This window comes from Podarcis pityusensis, assembly GCF_964106645.2.
Source record: "Podarcis pityusensis genome assembly, contig: HAP1_SCAFFOLD_803, whole genome shotgun sequence".
NCBI classification, from domain to species: Eukaryota; Metazoa; Chordata; class Lepidosauria; order Squamata; family Lacertidae; genus Podarcis; species Podarcis pityusensis.
In genome coordinates, this window is record NW_028293446.1 from 1 (window position 1) to 19,207 (window position 19,207).

The 19,207-nt window shown below is 48.2% G+C and overlaps 1 protein-coding gene and 1 pseudogene across 3 annotated transcripts; both read left to right on the top strand.

Moving 5' to 3' along the window:
* The first annotated feature begins 1,125 nt into the window (after positions 1 to 1,125).
* Positions 1,126 to 3,153, top strand: LOC308468953 (myosin regulatory light chain 2, smooth muscle minor isoform pseudogene; annotated as a pseudogene). Its single transcript has one exon. The product of its transcript is annotated as a myosin regulatory light chain 2, smooth muscle minor isoform pseudogene (transcript).
* An 8,811-nt stretch (positions 3,154 to 11,964) lies between these two features.
* CANT1 (calcium activated nucleotidase 1) lies at positions 11,965 to 18,319 on the top strand. Of its 2 annotated transcripts, none has more exons than XM_081024274.1 (4): positions 11,965 to 12,088; positions 14,903 to 15,560; positions 16,473 to 16,676; positions 17,777 to 18,319. In XM_081024274.1, the coding sequence occupies exons 2-4, from the start codon at positions 14,924 to 14,926 to the stop codon at positions 18,145 to 18,147; spliced, it is 1,212 nt and encodes a 403-aa protein (XP_080880400.1). In that variant the 5' UTR covers positions 11,965 to 12,088; positions 14,903 to 14,923; the 3' UTR covers positions 18,148 to 18,319. The 2 variants fall into 2 exon arrangements, with proteins under 2 accessions (XP_080880400.1, XP_080880399.1); XM_081024273.1 differs by lacking the exon at positions 11,965 to 12,088 and adding an exon at positions 12,593 to 13,623.
* Positions 18,320 to 19,207: the final 888 nt, after the last annotated feature.

Genomic DNA, 19,207 nt, shown 5'->3' on the forward strand with positions numbered 1-19,207 from the left:
ATTTCAAGACTAATTTCAGTGGAAGGAGAAGGACTCCCTGTGGGGCATTAGAGAAGTCCTTTGTGGGCACACATGTGCACATAGGCACCATGTTGGCGAGCCCCACCTACCTGGAAGTGTGATGCTGGGGTGGCGGAGGCTGTGTTGCTGCTCCAGGCCTCTGCTCCGCATCCTTCTCATTGCAATACGCCTGGATTATCAGGCAGATGAGCAAAAGGGCACTTGGTGTCAGTGTTATCTTCATTGCTTTTGGCCCTGTGGGAGAAGAGAGAGTCAGACAAGTGAAAGTGGGGGTGTGGCGGGCAGAGATCGCAGCAGCAGGGTACTTTGGTCATTTTGAACCCTGGACTTGTTGGGTGTGCTTTGGGTGGTAATACATGTTCTTTCCCTTGCTTCACAAGGTCTTATGGGAAGACCCAGTTTAGATGGCAATGTGTATTACATTGCTTACTTCAAAATGTGGTAAATCGGCTCTACTGCACTGTTGTACATACATACATCCATAATTTTATTGTATGCTGCCTTTCCACAGTTCAAACAAGGCTCAAGGTGACTTACAACATGAAAAAAGCATAACAGCAACATAACAAAAGTGGTCATAAACAGTACATAAGACATCAAAAAATACACAACCAAACGGAAAATTTTCCACATAAATCACAGTATCTAAAATAAAGGTACAACCCCCCCCCCCCAACATCAGCAACCATCCCAACAAAAAATGCAAACAACACCCCAGCCTAAGAGCTTGTTCAGCAGCCTCAGCTTTTGTAGCTGGAGTCAGTCCTGGTCCCACCCTCCCAGGCCAGGTGGAAAAAGCCTGCAAGGCAGGGAGCAGGTATTCCAGAAGTCACAGTATTATAAGCATGCAAAGGGATTCATGCATAAATGAACTAACCCCACCCTCTAGATTAGCGGTTCTCAACCTGTGGGTCCCCAAGATGTTGTTGGACTACAATTCCCATCATCCCTGAGCTCTGACCTTGCTAGCTAGGAGTGATGGGAGTTGTATTTCAACAACATCTGGGGACCCACAGGTTGAGAAAGGCTGCTCTAGATAATGGCATGCATGGTTGACATGTGGCACTACCACAGCCAGCGCCGTCAGTCTGAAAGGAGTTCTATGCATCTATGGGTGCACACGCATTGCACTCCCTGTATAAGGGCATAAATTCTATTTGGCCAGGGTTCATGTCCCCATGGAAAGAACACTATGCATGTACACCCCAAAGGACTTAGGGTTTGGTCATTGTGTGCTTTAGCATATAGAGCTGAGTTAGCCCATTTGTGTTCAAAAGCCCCATCGTGTGCTCGTGCGCACGAAGAGGACTTTGCATAGTTGCACATATTTCCCATTGATTTGTCATTTGTGTCAATGGGATCTAAGTTCAACTAAATTGTCTCCAAACAAAAAGGAGAGATATCATGGAATTGTAGATACGTACCAGTCTTCTTCAAGTTTACTGCTTTCTTCAGACACACCCTGACTACCTACACCCATTTCACATACAGTGACCTTCCTGTGCAGGAAATTATTTGTATAATGGCACAAGATCTATTTTATCACCTAAGTGGAGCCCATTGATTGGCAGTAAATTCTCCTTGGTCCACACCAAGTGGACATGTCAGTACCATAACTACCGGGAGGGGGAGCTAGCTGGGTTCTTGCCCCGGGTGAAGCCTCCAGAGGGGAGCCATTGAGGTCCCAAGCCAGTGGGTGGGTGGGTGTGGGTGTACACAAATGTGCATGGGGGGCTGCCAAACTGGGTCTTTAACAAGCATGCACATTTTCACCAAAGTACGGTACATAGGTTTGTATGTTTTGTTGTTCTAACAAGCTGTTAATCGCTTTGGCAGCCTTTGGGCCCAAAAGTTGTATTTTAAAAACAACAACAAGAACAATAATCAATGGCCAATGTTTCCTTCCTGGGACAAGTCTGTGATCCCATGGCAGAGTGCAACTGAGTATACAAACACATGTGCTTGTGCATAGTTTGGAAGCCTGCCCCACCCTGGTCCTCTAATAAGGCAAGGCAGTGCAGTGCCAAGCAAAACTGGGCAAGTCTCCTAAGATCCGCGGTCAAAGATCCTCTGGGAATATTTTCCAAGGATGAGCTACACAGCCAGGCCCAAATTCAGAACCAGAAGATTCTCACGAAAGCAGCTGTGTGTCTTTTGCAGGGCAGAACAAGAGAGCACATGGACCAAAGGAAACAGTTACACAGCCCATGTGCAGGTAGGGGTCATGCAGGCCACATTACACACCCAAAGCTCACATGTATTCCAGCTGAACTGCAACCATAATGTAAATGGATGTGCAGGCATTCCCAGACTGTGCAAGGAAAGGAACACACTTGTAGTTAACTTTATGCTGCATTCAGAAGTGCATCTGCGTTAGAGATAAATGCTAATTTGAGACACTTGTCTTCCTCCAGGGATTTCTGGGAATTGTAGTTTTCTGAAGATGCTGAAAACCTAGTGCCTGCACAGAACTATCATTCTCAGATTCCTTGCAGAGAGAAGCCATGCTAGTTTAAGTTTTTGGCTTCAAAACTGACTCTTGTGGAGTTTCTCCCATAACCGCTTCCATCGCCACTCAGAATTCAACAGCCAACATGTCAATCAAAAGGGCAAAGAATAAGGCCACAAAGAAGCGCCCTCAGCATGCCACTTCCAATGTGTTTGCTATGTTTGATCAGTCACAGATTCAAGAATTCAAAGAGGCATTCAACCTGATTGATCAAAACAGAGATGGTTTCACTGAAAAAGAAGACCGCATGATATGCTTGTTTCACTTGGGAAGAATCCAGCTGATGAATACCTAGATGCTATGAAGAATGAGGCTCCAGGACCAATAAACTTCACAATGTTTTGAGAGACATTAAATGGCACTGATCCAGAAGATGCAATTAGGAATGCCTTTGCTTGCTTTGATGATGAAGAAGCAACAGGTTTCATTCAGGAAGATGACCTGAGAGAATTGCTGACGACAACGGGAGACAGGTTTACAGATGAAGAAGTAGATGAGCTCTTCAGAGAGGCACCAATTGACAAAAAGGACAATTTCAACTACACTGAGTTCACATGCATCCTTAAACATGGAGTATCATCATGAGTATGAATGATCATGAATCTATTATATAGTTTAGAAAATGGTTTGTCCATTTGTTTGTTCTCTATGCATCTGGATGCCTTTTGAGATACCGTCGCCAAACCTGGCATGGGGGTTCCCAAGGTGGAGCAGCAGTCTTCATCAATGTTTTGATGCCGGACACCATTTTTAATCAAGATGGCAGTCCAAGATGGCATGCCATCACCTTGGCATGACTTTGCCCATTTTTTTGGTATAGGTTTGGCCGCCTCTCGAGATACTGTCACCAAACTTGGCATGACAGTTTCCATAGGTATGCTGTAGTTTCTTGAGAAATACTTCTCTTTGATGCATTTTCCCTCAAGCCAGCTGCCATCCAATTAGAAAAAGGGAAGCTGTGGTGACATTTCAGGCAGCCACTGCACGTGCGCAGACAGCAGCTTAAGCAAATTGGGGTTTGAGATGATGAAACAATTCCAGGTAATGGGCATCAGGTGAAGACATCTCTGCCCCCTCTCTGGTCTGTACAGCAATGTAAGAATGTGACTTGAAACAACCTTGCTGTGTTTCAAGCCCCTAATCTCTGCACAGCCTCAGTGAAGTCTGAACACAACCATTTGGGGAAGTGCTGTTGTATAACCTTGAGCGGGTAGTCTGTGGATGATTAGACTTCAGCTGGTATGGGATATTTCTAACATGTCCAGATTTAATATTTAGTGAGGTTTTGATCCCATTTGAATTGTTGTTTTTAAAAGCAACGTGCTATTGGGATGTGGAGAACCAGGAGCCTTAGGTAAAATAGGTCATCCTCACCTGTTTGTTATGTGTAAAGCCTGAAGAGTTGGCAGACACTATGTAACAACAGGATCCTTCCTGGTGGCTTAAAAACTGAATGTTTAGTCTAACTGTCTCTAGCCCCGCAAGGCGAAACCCACAACAAAGGGAGCTAGATAGTATGCCCGCAAGGAGGTTCATATCTCTTCGAGGACAAGCGTTATAAGCCAGAGACAGCGGCAGGGCACACACATTGTTGGACAAACACAAGCTTGCAAGGAGGAAGACAGGAGCAGAGGCGCATACAGGGATGTGTGCTCCGGCAGTGCGTTTGTTTTTTCCGGTTCGCTCTGGCCACTCTCCATCTCTCAAGGGCCTGATACAGCAGCCGGTAACACTTGGGAATGCAAAGCCGTCACGTCCTGGAAAAATCTCCGTCAGCATTAAAGAGACCACCAAACCCTCAAGAGTCCCATTCCAGTCAGGCAAACACAAAGAGGGTAGCAGGGCGTGCGTGGAGAGCAGAGGGGGACCCCAAAACATCTGGGCTCCCCTCAGAGGTCCCAAACCATAACCCTCTTGGAAATAGAGAGGCGCTCCTGGAAGGGGCCCACAAAGTGGCCCGTGACCATCCGCAGCCAAGCCTTGTAATCCTGAGTTACTCAAAAGCTGCAAGTTGGCAAGTGTGCCAGGAGGCACAGCAGCCGATGCAAGAATCAGCCTTCCCCTTCCTTAGACCAGGGTGAGGATGCATCACAGAGCTCCCCGGTGCTGCTTGTCCCAAGGCAACACTTGCCCAGGGAGGCAGAGGCTTGCCTGCAGCGCCAATGGGCTCTGTCCATTTAACATCTAGAGGTGTGCAGGATGTTGCCTAGAGCAGTGCCAAGCTGGGCTGGGTAGCCACAGGGTAAGGGGCCAAAAACCATGTCCCATCTACTGTAATGGGAGGGACCAACACGGGGCAGATTCTGCTGCACACACTCACAGGCGCATACCCAAAAAGCAACGGAGGTATCAGCAGCCTGAGGCCTTCAGAAGGAAAAGGCCCTTGTGCAAGATCCCAGGAAGCCCAGCCACTCGCCCTAGCCAAGCCTGCACAGGTAGATCTGAGCTCTGTTACACACACATTTCGAAGTACCTGGCCCTGGAGGGCTGCCCAGCTGATGGGCACCTACCTACCTTTGGGGCAGGATGACTGGCTGCTGCCAGAGCCACTGCTTGCCTTTGCCTCTGGTCTTCTACAGCATCCCCCTCCAAGTAAATGCTTCCGCCACCCCTTGCTAGTGGGGTAGAAAGGAGGAGAGCCTGGCAGCCCTGTGTCTAGCCTTCAGATCTCAGGCTCCCGGCAGCAAGACGCTTTGTGGAAAACCAAGAGAGAGAGAGAAAGAGGGAAAGAAAGGGGCAGACGCTGTACGCCGCCAGCCCTCCTCCCTCAGATGGGAGCACAGCTGCCGTTAACCATATGTGTGCCCAGCACCCACAGCTGGGACAGAGAAGGCAGGTTTCCTCCGCCAGAAAGTGTCTCCAGATGTTGGGGTCCGGAGCCAAGGAAGGAAGGAGGGAGAGCAGGGGAAATTCGCAGCTGCTGCCCATGGCAATGGAGATCAGATTGGCAAGAGGAGGCAGTATGCAAGCCTGGCACTGATTCTCACCTCTGACTCCTTCAACGGCATCCCTTTCTGTTGTAGCAAACATGAGCCACGCTTGTCTCATGCAGCAAAAACAACAAGATTTATTATCGTAGAAGCATCCGTGCAGTGTATGGTGTTGTAGTTTGATTGTCAGACTAGGAGGTGGGAGACCAGGGTTCAAAGCCCCACTAAGCCACTGGGTGACCTGGGGACAGTCACCGTCTCTCAGCCTTAGCAACCTCACAGGGCTGCTGTGAGAAGAAAACTGGGGAGGTGAGAGCTGCGTACACCATCTTGGAGGAAAAGGTGGGATATGAACATTGCAAAAAATTCTGTAGGTATGGATTACATTCCATTTCATCAGACACACACAAACACACACACCCCTCCACCCATTGTATGCGTTCCAAAACAGTGAGGTCAGAGGAAATGCAGAAAAGTACAGCAGGCAATACCTTGGGAGTCCGTTTTCTATTTCCTTTCTATTGTTGTGTGCTCCCTGCTTCCACAAGTGGTGAGCAGTTCCACTGTGCTACTTGGGTTTGGCTTCCTTTGGAAGAGAGAGCGCTGGAGACTTGTGGCATGCATTTCTGTAGGGTTTGGTTTATTTATAAGTTGAGCATAAGCAGAGGCCAGCAAAACATGCTCTTGCCAAGTAGCGGATCTGCTGCCCTCAATATCACATCCCCAGAGAGAGGAACTCTTCTCCCACCCTGGGGTGCTTTGGGCTGTCAATTCACAGCTCCCTCTTTCTGTTTCAGAAAACCTTGCTTCTTCTGGGTGTCACAATACAGATATCAAGCAGTTAATATGTGGAGGATATCCATAGAATGGTGAGCAGGTGCAGTCTAGTGGTTAAGTTAAAAACTCTCTACAATATGATTTAGGAAGGCCAAACCTTAGCTCTTACCTGCCACCTTGTCGGTCTCTTACCTCTTCTCTCGAGGTACCTGAAAAAGAAAACCAGATGAAGTGTGTTTTGCTCCTTGCTTATGTTTTTACTCTGTATCAGTGGTCCTTTTTCCACTGGAGTCAGCGTTATCTACTGTACAGAAACAATTCATTTATGAATCCGCCACTGTTCAGTAGCCAGGAAGCAAAAAAAGAAGTACAGTGGTACCTCGGGGTACATATGCTTCAGGTTACATACGCTTCAGGTTACAGACTCCTCTAACCCAGAAATATTACCTCAGGTTAAGAACTTTGCTTCAGGATGAGAACAGAAATCGTGCAGCGGCGGCGCGGTGGCAGTGGGAGGCCCCATTAGCTAAAGTGGTGCTTCAGGTTAAGAACAGTTTCAGGTTAAAAACAGACATCCAGAACGAATTAAGTTCTTAACCCGAGGTACCACTGTACTTTAATGGTAGTTTCTCTTTAAGGGTATGACAAAGCGTCACCTACCCAAAGATGAAGGTGAAGAAGAGGAGGTTCTGGAGAAAAAGAAGACAGTGGTTCATATGGTTTGGACAGTATGTTTTAAGTATAGCATTTTACCTTTATACAATGTGTGCATATGATGACATTTCCTGTCATTTAAGTGCTTAATAAACGCATATGCTCAATGTCTCTTATTCTACCACCACCCCACCCCCCGGTCTACCCGATCCTTTGCACAGGGGGTGTCAGGGATTGAACCAGAGACCTTCTAGATGCTCTACTATTGAACATATACTATGATTTCCCCATCCCCACCCCGCAGTCTCTACTTCTATTCTACACTAAGATTTATAGGGGAGAAAATTTGAGCAATTTCCCTATTACCGGTATTTGGGCAAGCACAATCTGGCTGCTTTCGCTCACTGTGGTACCAACCCAGTGATGCACAGCTCTGCCCAAATAGGAATCTTCCAGTGCTGTTGCTACCCACGCATACAAAAAGCACACCTCCTTGCCTAACGAACGTCCAGTCCTCTCACATATGTAGGTCATGGCTGTTAGGAAAAGCCAGGCATAATGAGCGGCTGAGAAAAAGCAGAACTGTGTATGAATCACTGAGCAGAACCAATCTATAGACCAGCATGAAACTGTTCCACTAGTAATTCCCTGAAGGAAATCATTGCATAAGGGGGCGGCTGCTTTTCCCACAGTAAAATCTGCAAAGCTAAGGCACATACAAAATCAGTGATCTCCAAGTATAGCCAGGCTGCCACAAATCTTGAGGCACAACCCCCAGTCCAAATTGAGGAATGTATAACTTGTGTGGTTTATGAACTAAGAGAGCCACTTGTCATCCCATTATGTGTGTTTCTCCCCATCTTGCACCCTGATACAATTTTATACTACAGTGGTACCTCGGGTTACATACGCTTCAGGTTACATACGCTTCAGGTTACAGACTCCGCTAACCCAAAAATAGTACCCCGGGTTAAGAACTTTGCTTCAGGATGAGAACAGAAATTGTGCTCCGGCGGCATGGCGGCAGCAGGAGGCCCCATTAGCTAAAGTGATGCTTCAGGTTAAGAACAGTTTCAGGTTAAGAACTGACCTCCGGAACGAATTAAGTACTTAACCCGAGGTACCACTATATGTGATAACAGTTTTCTGTCTGGATCAGTTATTTTTCTGCCTCTTGTTATGCTGAGGAACCTAGTGGAAACGGATTAGCAGGAGATTCAGAGCAGATAAAATATACTACTTAATCTTCACACACAACCTGAGTCATTTATGGAATTTGCACCCACAAGATGTTGTGGTCGGCCACTAGCTTAGATGTATTTAAAGGGGGATTAGAACTAGGGGAAAAAATCGTAAGATCAAAGGCAGAGTGCCCTGTAAAACCAGCTGCTGCTTGTGGGTTTCCCAGAGCAAGACATTTCTGATTCAGCAGGACTTCATTTATTTATTGCATTTATATCCCACCTTCCCCTCCCCCCAGGAACTCAAGGTAGGCCTCCTCCTCACTTAATCCCCACAACAACCCTGTGAGGCAGGTTAGGCTGAGAGACAGTAACAGGCCCAAGGTCACCAGTATGCTTCATGGCCAAGTAGGGATTTGAACCTTGGTCTCCCAAGTCCTGGTTCCAACCACTACACCACAATGGCGCTTATGTTCTTATTATAAGTTTGAAGCGATACAGGTAAGCTAAGGGAATAGGGATTGACTGCTAGTACAGGCAGTGACCGTTTTACGCACATCTGTTACGTGTGTGACTCCACACATGCACATTGCACCGAACCCAGAAATGACGTGAAAGCGTCACAAAAATGGGCAGAAGGTGGAGGAACGAAAAGTTTGCGGGCTTTTTCAATAGTGTTTCAAATATGCGTGTTTTCACTTAATGTAATGTAACCCGTGCATAATTTGGGAGTTGCCTATACTAAATGCTGCTTTGTTCCCTCCATTGCAAACTGGAGTAGGACACAGGGGTGCCTTTTGGGAGTTATTTTTGTACAAGTGGAACTCTTTCTCTACTCCCCCAAACAACTTAACCACACTATAAGGCATATATATGTGCAACTGAGATTGTTTGATATCGAATATATAATTTTAATAAGAGCTAGCAAACAGCCAGAGTTTCTATGAAAGATTTTACACTGGTGAAGTTCATTCATAAACTAAAAAGGGTCCTTATTTGTTTTCATTCTAATCTCTCTCACTTTTAATCTTATGCAGGAAAACTTCAGTTATCTGACTGTACTTCAATGTTTTCCTCTATCCCTTCAAACACCCACCACTAACACCCTTATTTCTTTTGCTGATTCCTTTTTCTCCTCTTGCCTTGAATATCCTGGCCACCCAACTGAAGAAAAGCCCCTTTCTAGTAGCTACACTCTCAGTATGTGAGGTCGTGGGTGGCTCTGTTGATGGGTAGATTTGTTATCTCTAGTCACTTAGAACATGGGATCTTTGTCCTTTTATTCTGAGCCACTGCAGATTTCAGTGGAGACCTACTGCTCTAGGGCTAGGACTTCTAGGCAAGTGTTCCAATTCCAATCATGGAGACCTACTGCTCTAGGGCTAGGACTTCTAGGCAAGTGTTCCAATTCAAGAATTTACTAGAAACAAAGGGTACAGAAAAGGGAACTGTATTTTTACATTCAGAATAAGAAGGAAGGGAGGGATACTTTTGCCACAGAACAGTTATGAAGTGGCACCCAGGTATTGTCAAAGGGCAACGCTTTCTAGGAAAAGGTTGCAGCATCAGCATAATTGCACATCTTGTGGTTGGTTGCAGCTCACTCCTAGCCAGGGCAACTTAGGAAAGGGACTGAACATATAACTGTCAATATGTCATAATGCCACTATACAAATGTATGGTGTGACCATGCTCAGAAGACTGGGTACAGTTCTGGTTGCCTCATCCCAAAAAAAGATATTTTAGGTTGGAGAAGTGGTTCAGAAAAGGGGAACCCAAATGATTGTGGAGTTAGAGCAACTCCCCTGTGAAAAAAAGTTACAACAGTTGGTCCTCTTATTGCAGAATAAAGATGAGCAAGGGAAAACAATAGGTGTATGTAAAATTACACATGATGTGGAGTAAGTGGGTATATACCGTATTTTTCGCTCTATAAGACGCACCAGACCACAAGACACACCTAGTTTTTGGAGGAGGAAAACAAGAAAAAAAATATTCTGAATCTCAGAAGCCAGAACAGCAAGAGGGATCGCTGCGCAGTGAAAGCCGCGATCCCTCTTGCTGTTCTGGCTTCTGGGATAGCTGCACAGCCTGCATTCGCTCCATAAGACGCACACACATTTCCCCTTACTTTTTAGGAAAGAAAAAGTGAGTCTTATAGAGCAAAAAATACGGTATATGTGTGTGTGTGTGTGTGTGTGTGTGTGTATATATATATTCATATTCTCAAGGAATGATTATTATTGTAGTCAAACAAGATCCTCATCACTGTTGCATATGAAGAGCACAAAACTTTTTTTTTAAAAAAAACCCTTTTATTTATTTTCATGGTACAGAAGAAAACAATTGAGAAAACAATTGTTACAACAGTAAACTGGAAGTAACTTGTTCTGATAAAATTACAGACTTTTATTGTGCCATGTGTTAAAAGTTTCATTTGATTACTGTACTCTTAAGAGATCACGCCACATTTCCCCATGAGGAGTACAAGACTCTTAATCTCAGGGTCCTGGGTTCAAGCCCCATGTTGGGCAAAAAGATTCCAGTCTTACAGGGGGTTGGACTGGATGAGCCCTTGTGGTCCCTTTGAACTCTAAAATTCTATTATTGTACCCTCTTACAAGCACTTTCCCACTCAATGTGGTTCAAATAACAGCAAGTTATGAACGCCTGAATGTGGTGCCTTTAATATGTGTAGAAGAGGGAATATCAGCAAGTGCAGCTTTTCTCATCACTACTACAGTACGACACGGCATACTGCGCCTGTCGCAATTCCCCCTTTCCCATAATTATGGAAAGAGCAGGAGTCTCACCAGATCACATCTGCTCACCTTGATTCTACTTGTGCATGTGAATGGAAAGGCTGAACCACATGGCGATGGTTGGTGGTGCGAGTTAAGTAATACAAGCCCAACTGTGAATACTAGGACCTTTGGAATTGTGTCTAGGGTTACTAATGGACCAGGGGGAAAGAAAAATCCTGGCTTGCTCCCATCCCTTTCTAAACAACTCTGCAGAAGTCAGAGCACAGATGGAAGCTTCAACAGCTGCTACTATGTGCAGATCAAGCTGGCGTTAAACTATGGAAGCTGTAAAGGTAAAGGTAAAGGGACCCCTGACCATTAGGTCCAGTCGTGACCAACTCTGGGGTTGCGGCGCTCATTTTGCTTTATTGGCCGAGGGAGCCGGCGTACAGCTTCTGGATCATGTGGCGAGCATGACTAAGCCGCTTCTGGCAAACCAGAGCAGTGAATGGAAACGCCATTTACCTTCCCACCGGTATTTATCGCCATTTACCTTCCCACCTATTTATCGAACCGCCGACCTTCTGATTGGCAAGTCCTAGGCTCTGTGGTTTAACCCACAGCGCCACAAACTATGGAAGCTGAGTTGGGTTCAAAGCTAGGAATCTTTATCAGTGGCCAACAGGATTAAGGGTGGCCATCTTCTTTGGACAGCACGAAAAAAAAACTCAGGAGGGAAGCGGGTGCCCAAAAGGACACAACGCTTAGTGTCAAGGAAAGTTTATGGGAAATATGTGTTGTTTCCATGCCCCATCACTCCGAGCATATTTGTATGGCCATCTCCCCATGGCTGTGAGGACGCTGAACCCAATTAACTATCTGTACGAGCTGATTTGCGGCGCTGCCGTTGCCAAAGGTCATTTTTCTCGCTCGGGGGGGGGGGGGAGAGAACTCCCAGCAAACCGGTGCCTCCTCGCCCCGAAACGCTCCCTTGCAGCCTTGGGAAGATGGCAGCCTGAACCAACCCCGGCCTCGAATATCCCGCGCAGTGGTTGCTGGGAGATGTAGTCTCTCCCGCGTCAGCGTTGGGCCCGTAGCAGAAGGCGCCTTTCCCCCTTCCCCTCCCACTCGATCGCAAGGGATGTCGGAACCAATAGTAGTTTCCCGAGCGCGATGCACGCTGGGACTTGTAGTTGGGAAATGAGGGAGGGAGTGCTGCGAGAAGGCCTTCCCTCCCTCCGGTCGTTCCCGGCGCGGGGAGGAGCCTGATCGGTGAGTGGTTGGGCGGGGGCGGAGGCTGGGGGGGTTATCTTTTGCCGGACACCTGGGTTCCTGCGGGAGGGGGGGATGTAGGGGGGGAGGTGGTCGAGTAAGCAGCGGGGTGCTGCCATTTACCGGCGCGTCCCTATTTTGCTTGCTGCCCCAGTGGCCCACCTCCCGCTTAGCTTGGTCTAGGCGGGGCATTGCCAGGCGACGGAGCGACCGCGGTTGCATCCTGGGCGCCTTGTGAGTTGCCCCGGGCGGGCTGCGGCGAATCCCTCCAGGGTGCCAGATCCCTAGGGATGCAACTGCGTTGCCGGCAGATCCCTTTGCTTCATGGGCGGCAGCGACCTCTTTTCTCTTTCTCTGCAGGCCCAAAGGCGATGCAGGGATGCAGCTCAAGGGACCTCCTAGTTCGCCCTTAGATTGCGCCCCACGCCCTTCAGGCGGGAGAAGAAGGTGGGGTGGGTGGGGGGCTAAGTCGCGATCTATTTTAAATGTACGTTAGTGCATCTGAATGTGCCACACACTCGCCCCTCCTCAAAGTGGCTAGAATACGCCCCCCCCCCCACGTACTCCACCCCGTCCTTGCAGATCCATTGGCAGTACAGTATAGCTTTCCTGGACCTTTGCGGTGTTGTGACATTCTCCTGGGTATTGTGTAAAAACTGTGAAACGATGGAGCAGTTGCCACCCTTGTAGAAAGACTTTGCAGAAGGGTTGCGGCTGCTACTTCTGTGCAACATCTTGCCCCAGGGATCCAGTCCCCAAGGACTTTTATTTCTGCTCCTGTCAAACTCCATTTGTACCATTTCACCTGCCCAGTTCTCCCTGGTTGGGTTTACTGTGGTGGGTGCTGCTTAGGAAGCCTTTTGATCCAGCACCTCAACCGCTCCAACTGAGCTCATCAGTGTACAAATGTTTTCTGCTGTTTGCAAGCAGATGGGCCCGTTAACTAAGGCTGGCAGACGTGGGTGCAGAGACTGTGGAACTAACTCTTGGTAGAAATTTTGGCATCATTTCCCTACCACTGGGTCGTACTAGCCATGCTGGGCTATGAATATGAGGTCATCCATGTATGTGCTGGACATTTTGCAACAAATAGCCCCCCCTCTTTTTTTGAGCTGTGAAGCTGTTGTACCTAGTGCATGTTTTACTACCCTTGTACGCAGACCCTTTCATATTGGGAGTAGTGCTGGGAAGCAATCACTATAACGCTTAGGGGGAAAAGAGTTTGTAGAATCCAAGACATGCTATACGAGCAGAACAGGAAGGAAAGTCTGTTAGGTCTTTAAACAGAACTGGTTGGGCAAGTCAGCAATCGATGACCTGGTGACATTTCCTGGTAACATTTCCTGGATCCTATTTGGGGAGGAGCTGAGCTCTGCCACCTGTCGCATGCTATAGGTGCGGCTGGTCCCCAGAACTCCCAGCAAGATATGAATTGGGAACAGTCAGAAAGGTCTGGAAACCACAAGGGCTCTGGCATAATTGCTACTCAAAATGATGTAAAGATCCAAACTTCTGGGGTGGGAGAATCGTTGTCGGTAGGTGAAAGAGCCAGCGGTTAGCAGCCTGATGACTGAAGGGCTTGATCACAGCCTTGGAGTCTCCTCGTCAAAAGGGAGCGGGGTTTGGAGTATGGGCAGGGCTGGTTTGTCCCATGACTCAGTGGCTTGTCTTCCTAGATTCGGAAGGGGCAGTGACCCCTACACACCCTCCCTTCCTTCTTCTGTCTTTCCCTAACTCCCTGTCTGCTTCACTATACTTTCTTGTTTGGATTACAAACTTTACATAGTTTAATTAGGTAATTAGCAAAGCTTTAGTTGACCTATTGGTGCAGGCCAATTTTAATTGCTGAGGACAATTTCTGCGACTTAGGAATGCACTTGTTTGTTTACTTTCAAGGCCTTTTTTGTTTCTGGTACCTCATCTTCTACCACCTTCTAACAAGGAGCCAGAGTTTTTTGTGTATTAAGAGCTAGCAATGGCCTGAGTGTCAGGCTTCGACTGGGGAGATCTGGGTTCAAATCCCTGTTCAGCTGCAGAGCTTATTGGCTGACCTTGGGCCAGTCACTCTGTCTCATGGTTGTTTTGACAATGAAAGGGCAAGGGGAACACACAGTCTATCTTGAGCTCCTTGAAGGAAAAGCAAGATAAAACTGAGAATGAGTGCCTGAGCTTGCTTTATTCCCTCCTCATTTTGTGTCCCATTTCCTATTACGATGTGTCTTTTAGATGGTGATTCTGAGGGTGGGGGCTGTCTTCTCATTGATATTCATAAGCTGCTCTGTGAGCTGCTCTTCTTTGGCAGAAGAACAGGACAAAAATCCCCATAATAATAGATTGCAAGCTATTTTACATTTCCTCCAGTAACTCAAAAAGGCACCTTTATTGGAGTTTGGATAATGTGAGTAAATAAGTAATTAATCATTTTAAAGTGTTATGTTTAATAAACTGGAAAAAAGGTTAATCAGTTGACAGTCCAACTTTTAGTGTGCCCATGTCTCTGGTGTAATTCTGCTCCAGCAGGAATCCTCGTAGTGCACAGTTTGGAAGTGCCACTGCTGGTGCTGCTTCCATGCCTGTTCCGTTGCAGAATTCCTGGCCCAGTTGCCTGGCTTTCCCCCCGATGTTGCTTCACCTTCTGCCCTTTCTTGTTTCCTTTTGCTTTTCCTTCTTGCATGGATAGGAATCAGTATGCTAGGTGCTGCTGCCTCATTGCCTCCCCGTCCTCCACCCCCCCACACAAGGTAGGGCAGATTGCATGTCCACCCCTGCTGCATCCCTTTTGCACCCCCTGCTGACCCTCTTCTTCCCTTCCAGGTTCCCGGGAACCTCAGGCTCATGCCCGTCCCATCCCGCCCACGCCTGCAATGGGACGATTCTCTGAATCCCTTGCGGATTAGTGTGGGCGGACTCCCAGTGCTGGCGTCCATGACCAAAGCGGCTGACCCCCGCTTCCGCCTGCGTTGGAAGGCCATTGTGGCAACCTCCCTGGCCCTGATCCTTGTCCTGCTGCTCCTCTGCTTCCAGCGTTCGCCTTCGGCAAGCAGGCCGGTGCCTCTCACCGCTCACAACTGGCGCCTCGGGGCACTGCCCAGTGGGCGGTACAATGACACCTACCCCTTGTCGCCACCCCAGCGGATCCCGGAGGGCGTGCGCTACCGCATTGGACTCATTGCCGACCTCGACACGAACTCCAAGGGCCCCGGCGAGCACACCTGGTTCAGCTACTTGAAGAAAGGTTACCTGACCCTGTCGGCCAGTGGGGACCATGTCTCTGTCGAGTGGGACACCCAGGACCATACGCTGGAGTCTCACCTGGCTGAGAAGGGGCGTGGCATGGAGCTCTCCGAATTGGTAGTCTTCAACGGCAAGCTGTATGCTGTGGATGATCGCACTGGTGTGGTCTACCAGATCGATGGCACCAAGGTGGTACCTTGGGTGATCTTGTCTGATGGGGATGGCACAGTTGGCAAGGGTGAGCTCAGGTTTTGTGTTGGATACCCCAATGACACTGTCATTCCCCAGTTTCTCAATGTCCGAAATATAACAGAGGCCACAGTAGAAGTGGGAATTCGCAGAATTCCCATGCCTTCGGTCACAGATATGGCCGGCTCACAATTAGAACATAAGAAGAGGCTGCTGGATGAGGCCAGTGGACTATAAAGTCCAGCATCCTGTTCTCCCAGTGGCCGACAGTTCTTCACAATGTCCTGCTTTCCAGGCTCGGCTGCATGCATTCTTTTTATTACAGTTGGGCTGTGGGACCCATTTTTAATTAAGAGGCAAAAGTTGTTGTTCATTTATTAGCACATTTGGTTAGATCAGGGTGCTGATAATGCCAAGGTTGAAAGTTCGATCCCTGTATGGGACAGATGCATAGTCCTGCATTGCAGGAGGTTGAGCTAGATCAGGGGTCAGCAACCTGCGGGCCATGAGCCACAAGCGGCCCACGGGGGTCGTTTAAACGGCCCCTGAGCTGTCTCGGAACCGAGCTGTCCGTTCGGCGAGTCCCCGCCCGCTGCACTAAACCAGCGGAGCGGGGACTTGCTTCCGCGGCACCGGAAATCGCATCTGCACATGCGCAGACACGATCCGGCCCACAGAGCGATCTCCGCAGGAATGAACCGGCCCAGGCGAGGTAAACCTTGCTGACCCCTGGGCTAGATGATCATCAGGGTCCCTTCCAACTCTTCAACCATATTTTGAATGGAGCTCTGAGAAGTGAATTTGCCTCCCTACAATAGACGCACACCTCTCTGCTCCTTACAAGGGAGCTGTGGAAGCTTGGGTCCAGGTATCTGGGGTGTGTATGCTTGACTGGAACCATCAGCTCCCTGGGCAGTTAACACCATGCCTTAAACCTTGAACTCTTTTCTGTTTTCCCCAGGGTTTAAGGCTGAGTGGCTAGCAGTGAAGGACGAGCATCTGTACGTAGGAGGCCTGGGCAAGGAGTGGACGACCACCACTGGGGAGGTGCTGAACGAGAACCCCGAGTGGGTGAAAGTCATTGGCTACAAAGGTGACGTGGCTCACGAGAACTGGGTGGCCAATTACAATGCACTGAGGACTGCGGCGGGGATCAAGCCCCCAGGTGAGCAGTGGGCAGGTTCTTGGATTGGAAGAACTGTTTCAAAAGAAACATGCTGGCACCTGCGTCATTCTACTTCTGGATTTTCTGAGCACTCTGGGTTTTGGTTTGTTTTTCGTATAGATGGGATTGGTGAATGACAGAGGGGGAGTCAGAGGGGGGTATGGAATTTGGGGGGGGGCAGGATATGGGTCTGCCTAGAGAGGAAGAGAAAAGCAATAAGGGCTTCATTTTCATGTTCATGAACGCTGTGATCAAGCGCCTATAGCAGGTTGCTGCCTGATGTGGCTATTCGCTCATCTCCTGTGAATAGATCCAGAAGCATATCTCTTTATATGGAGACAGATTGTTGGTCCAGCTGGCCCTACTCACTGTCAATGTTGGTAGTAACTCCAGAGTCTGGGGCAGAGATCTTTCCCAGGTCTCCCTTGCCAGGGGTGGCTTAACTGGAGATGACGGAAATTGCATCTGTGAACTTACGGATGTGCTCTGTACCGCTGGTTCATATGCCGACTTCAAACTCAGTTCTTCATTCCCTCCATCTTCCAGTGTGTTTGGGGTACTCACATCACTGATGATAGGAATGCACTCATGCAGTATTGCTGCCACAAGCATTATGGGCTAGCTTGTAGTGAAAAGTTTTGTTTATTATGTCTTCTGTGTTTTTAGCTTGTGTTTTTATGTTACGAACCGCCCTGAAATCTACAGATGAAGGGCAGTATACAACTGTAAATAATAATAATAATAGTAATAATAATAATAATACTGCCCATTCTTTTCCCCTTTGCCTGCTGTGGCTTCAGAGCCAGTGTGGTGTAGTGGTTAAGAGCGGTAGACTCGTAATCTGGTGAACAGGGTTCGCGTCTCTTCTCCTCCACATGCAGCTGCTGGGTGAGCTTGGGCTAGTCACACTTCTTTGAAGTCTCTCAGCCTCACTCACCTCACAGAGTGTTGTGGGGGAGGAAGGGAAAGGAGAATGTTAGCCGCTTTGAGACTCCTTAAAAGGGAGTGAAAGGCGGGATATCAAATCCAAACTCTTCTTCATTGTATTTGCCCCTGGCCCCATCCCTGCTTGACATTCACTTTTGCTCCGCCCCTCCCAGGTTACCTGATCCACGAGTCTGCCTCTTGGAGCGAGACACTCCAGCGCTGGTTCTTTTTGCCGCGCCGCGCCAGCCACGGGCGCTACAACGAGCAGGAGGACGAGCACTGTGGCACCAACCTGCTGCTTAGTTCCGCACCGGACTTTGCCGACATCACTGTGAGCCGCGTTGGCGACGTCATCCCCACCCACGGCTTCTCCTCCTTCAAGTTTGTCCCTGACACGGATGACCAGATCATTGTGGCACTGAAATCTGAGGAGGACGCTGGGCAGGTGGCAACGTACATCACCGCCTTCATGCTGGATGGGCGTTGCCTTCTGCCTGAAACTCGTATCGGTTCTGTCAAATATGAAGGCATTGAGTTCATCTAATGGATTGAATGGGTGCTTTGGAGACAAGGCGGATGAGCTGGGTGTGGGGCTGGGGCAGGAGGATGTGCCCCAGGATTTCCCCTCTAATTCTGGCTCGGCTGCAAAGCATGGTGGGACTCTGAAGTGCTCTTTCATGGCATAGCTTTCACCTCTATAAAAGCAACTTGGTTTATTGCAAGTGTGGGCCTGTTTCTGTGCGGACCCCTAGTGGTGCAGGGTGGGCAGCGCCTTTGCAGTTTTTCGTTTCTTGGCTTCATTGCACCCTGCAAGAAACTCCTTTGGTTTCAGTCCAACTCCTTCCTGCTTTACTCACCTAGCCTGGTGATCTGGCGAGACATACGTGAGGAATTGGCTTGATCCTATCCTATCCCTTCACTTTATTTTATTTTCTACAATTCACATGTGCCTTTGTTAGGAAAGGGAAATCTTGGCACTTGGCTGTCCAGCAGGATTATTATTCAGTCACTTCAAGGGTCTTCCTTGGCCCATCCCACTCCACCCCACAGTAGCCTTGGACCTTGGCTAGATGGGTACTTCTTTATGATGAGACATTGCTGATGAGACCTGGACCTCTGGTCTAGAGTATGTCAGATAACAGTAGAGGGAGTGAGAGAGCTGGGGAATCTGTTTGGAGCAAAAAGGTGATCTGCGGTCAGCCCCCTTGTGGCTGCAGCAAAGGGATCGCTTCCGTTAGCTGCTCCGTGTAGTTCCTAATCTTGAGATACCCCAGACTCCATATAGGTGTGAACCAAAAAGGGTAGATTATAAGCCATACTCAGACTGCCGACCCATCTAGCCCCAGGTGTTTTCTTTTCAGCAGTTTGTTGTATCCAAGTCATTCCCAGAGTAGCCCCACTGGAATAAATGGACTTAGATTTGTCCATTGCACACAGTAATCCTGCACTGCTGAGGCCATTATTAGAAAGTTCTCATTTGAATCTTCCCTTTTCCCTTTTTTGGTTTAAGGTGGGTGGGGTTCAAGGTCAGGAAGCCAGCATCCTATTGGAGTACTACAACTGAAATAAAGTGTCCTAGTTTATTTTTGCTCCATTTGGCATTC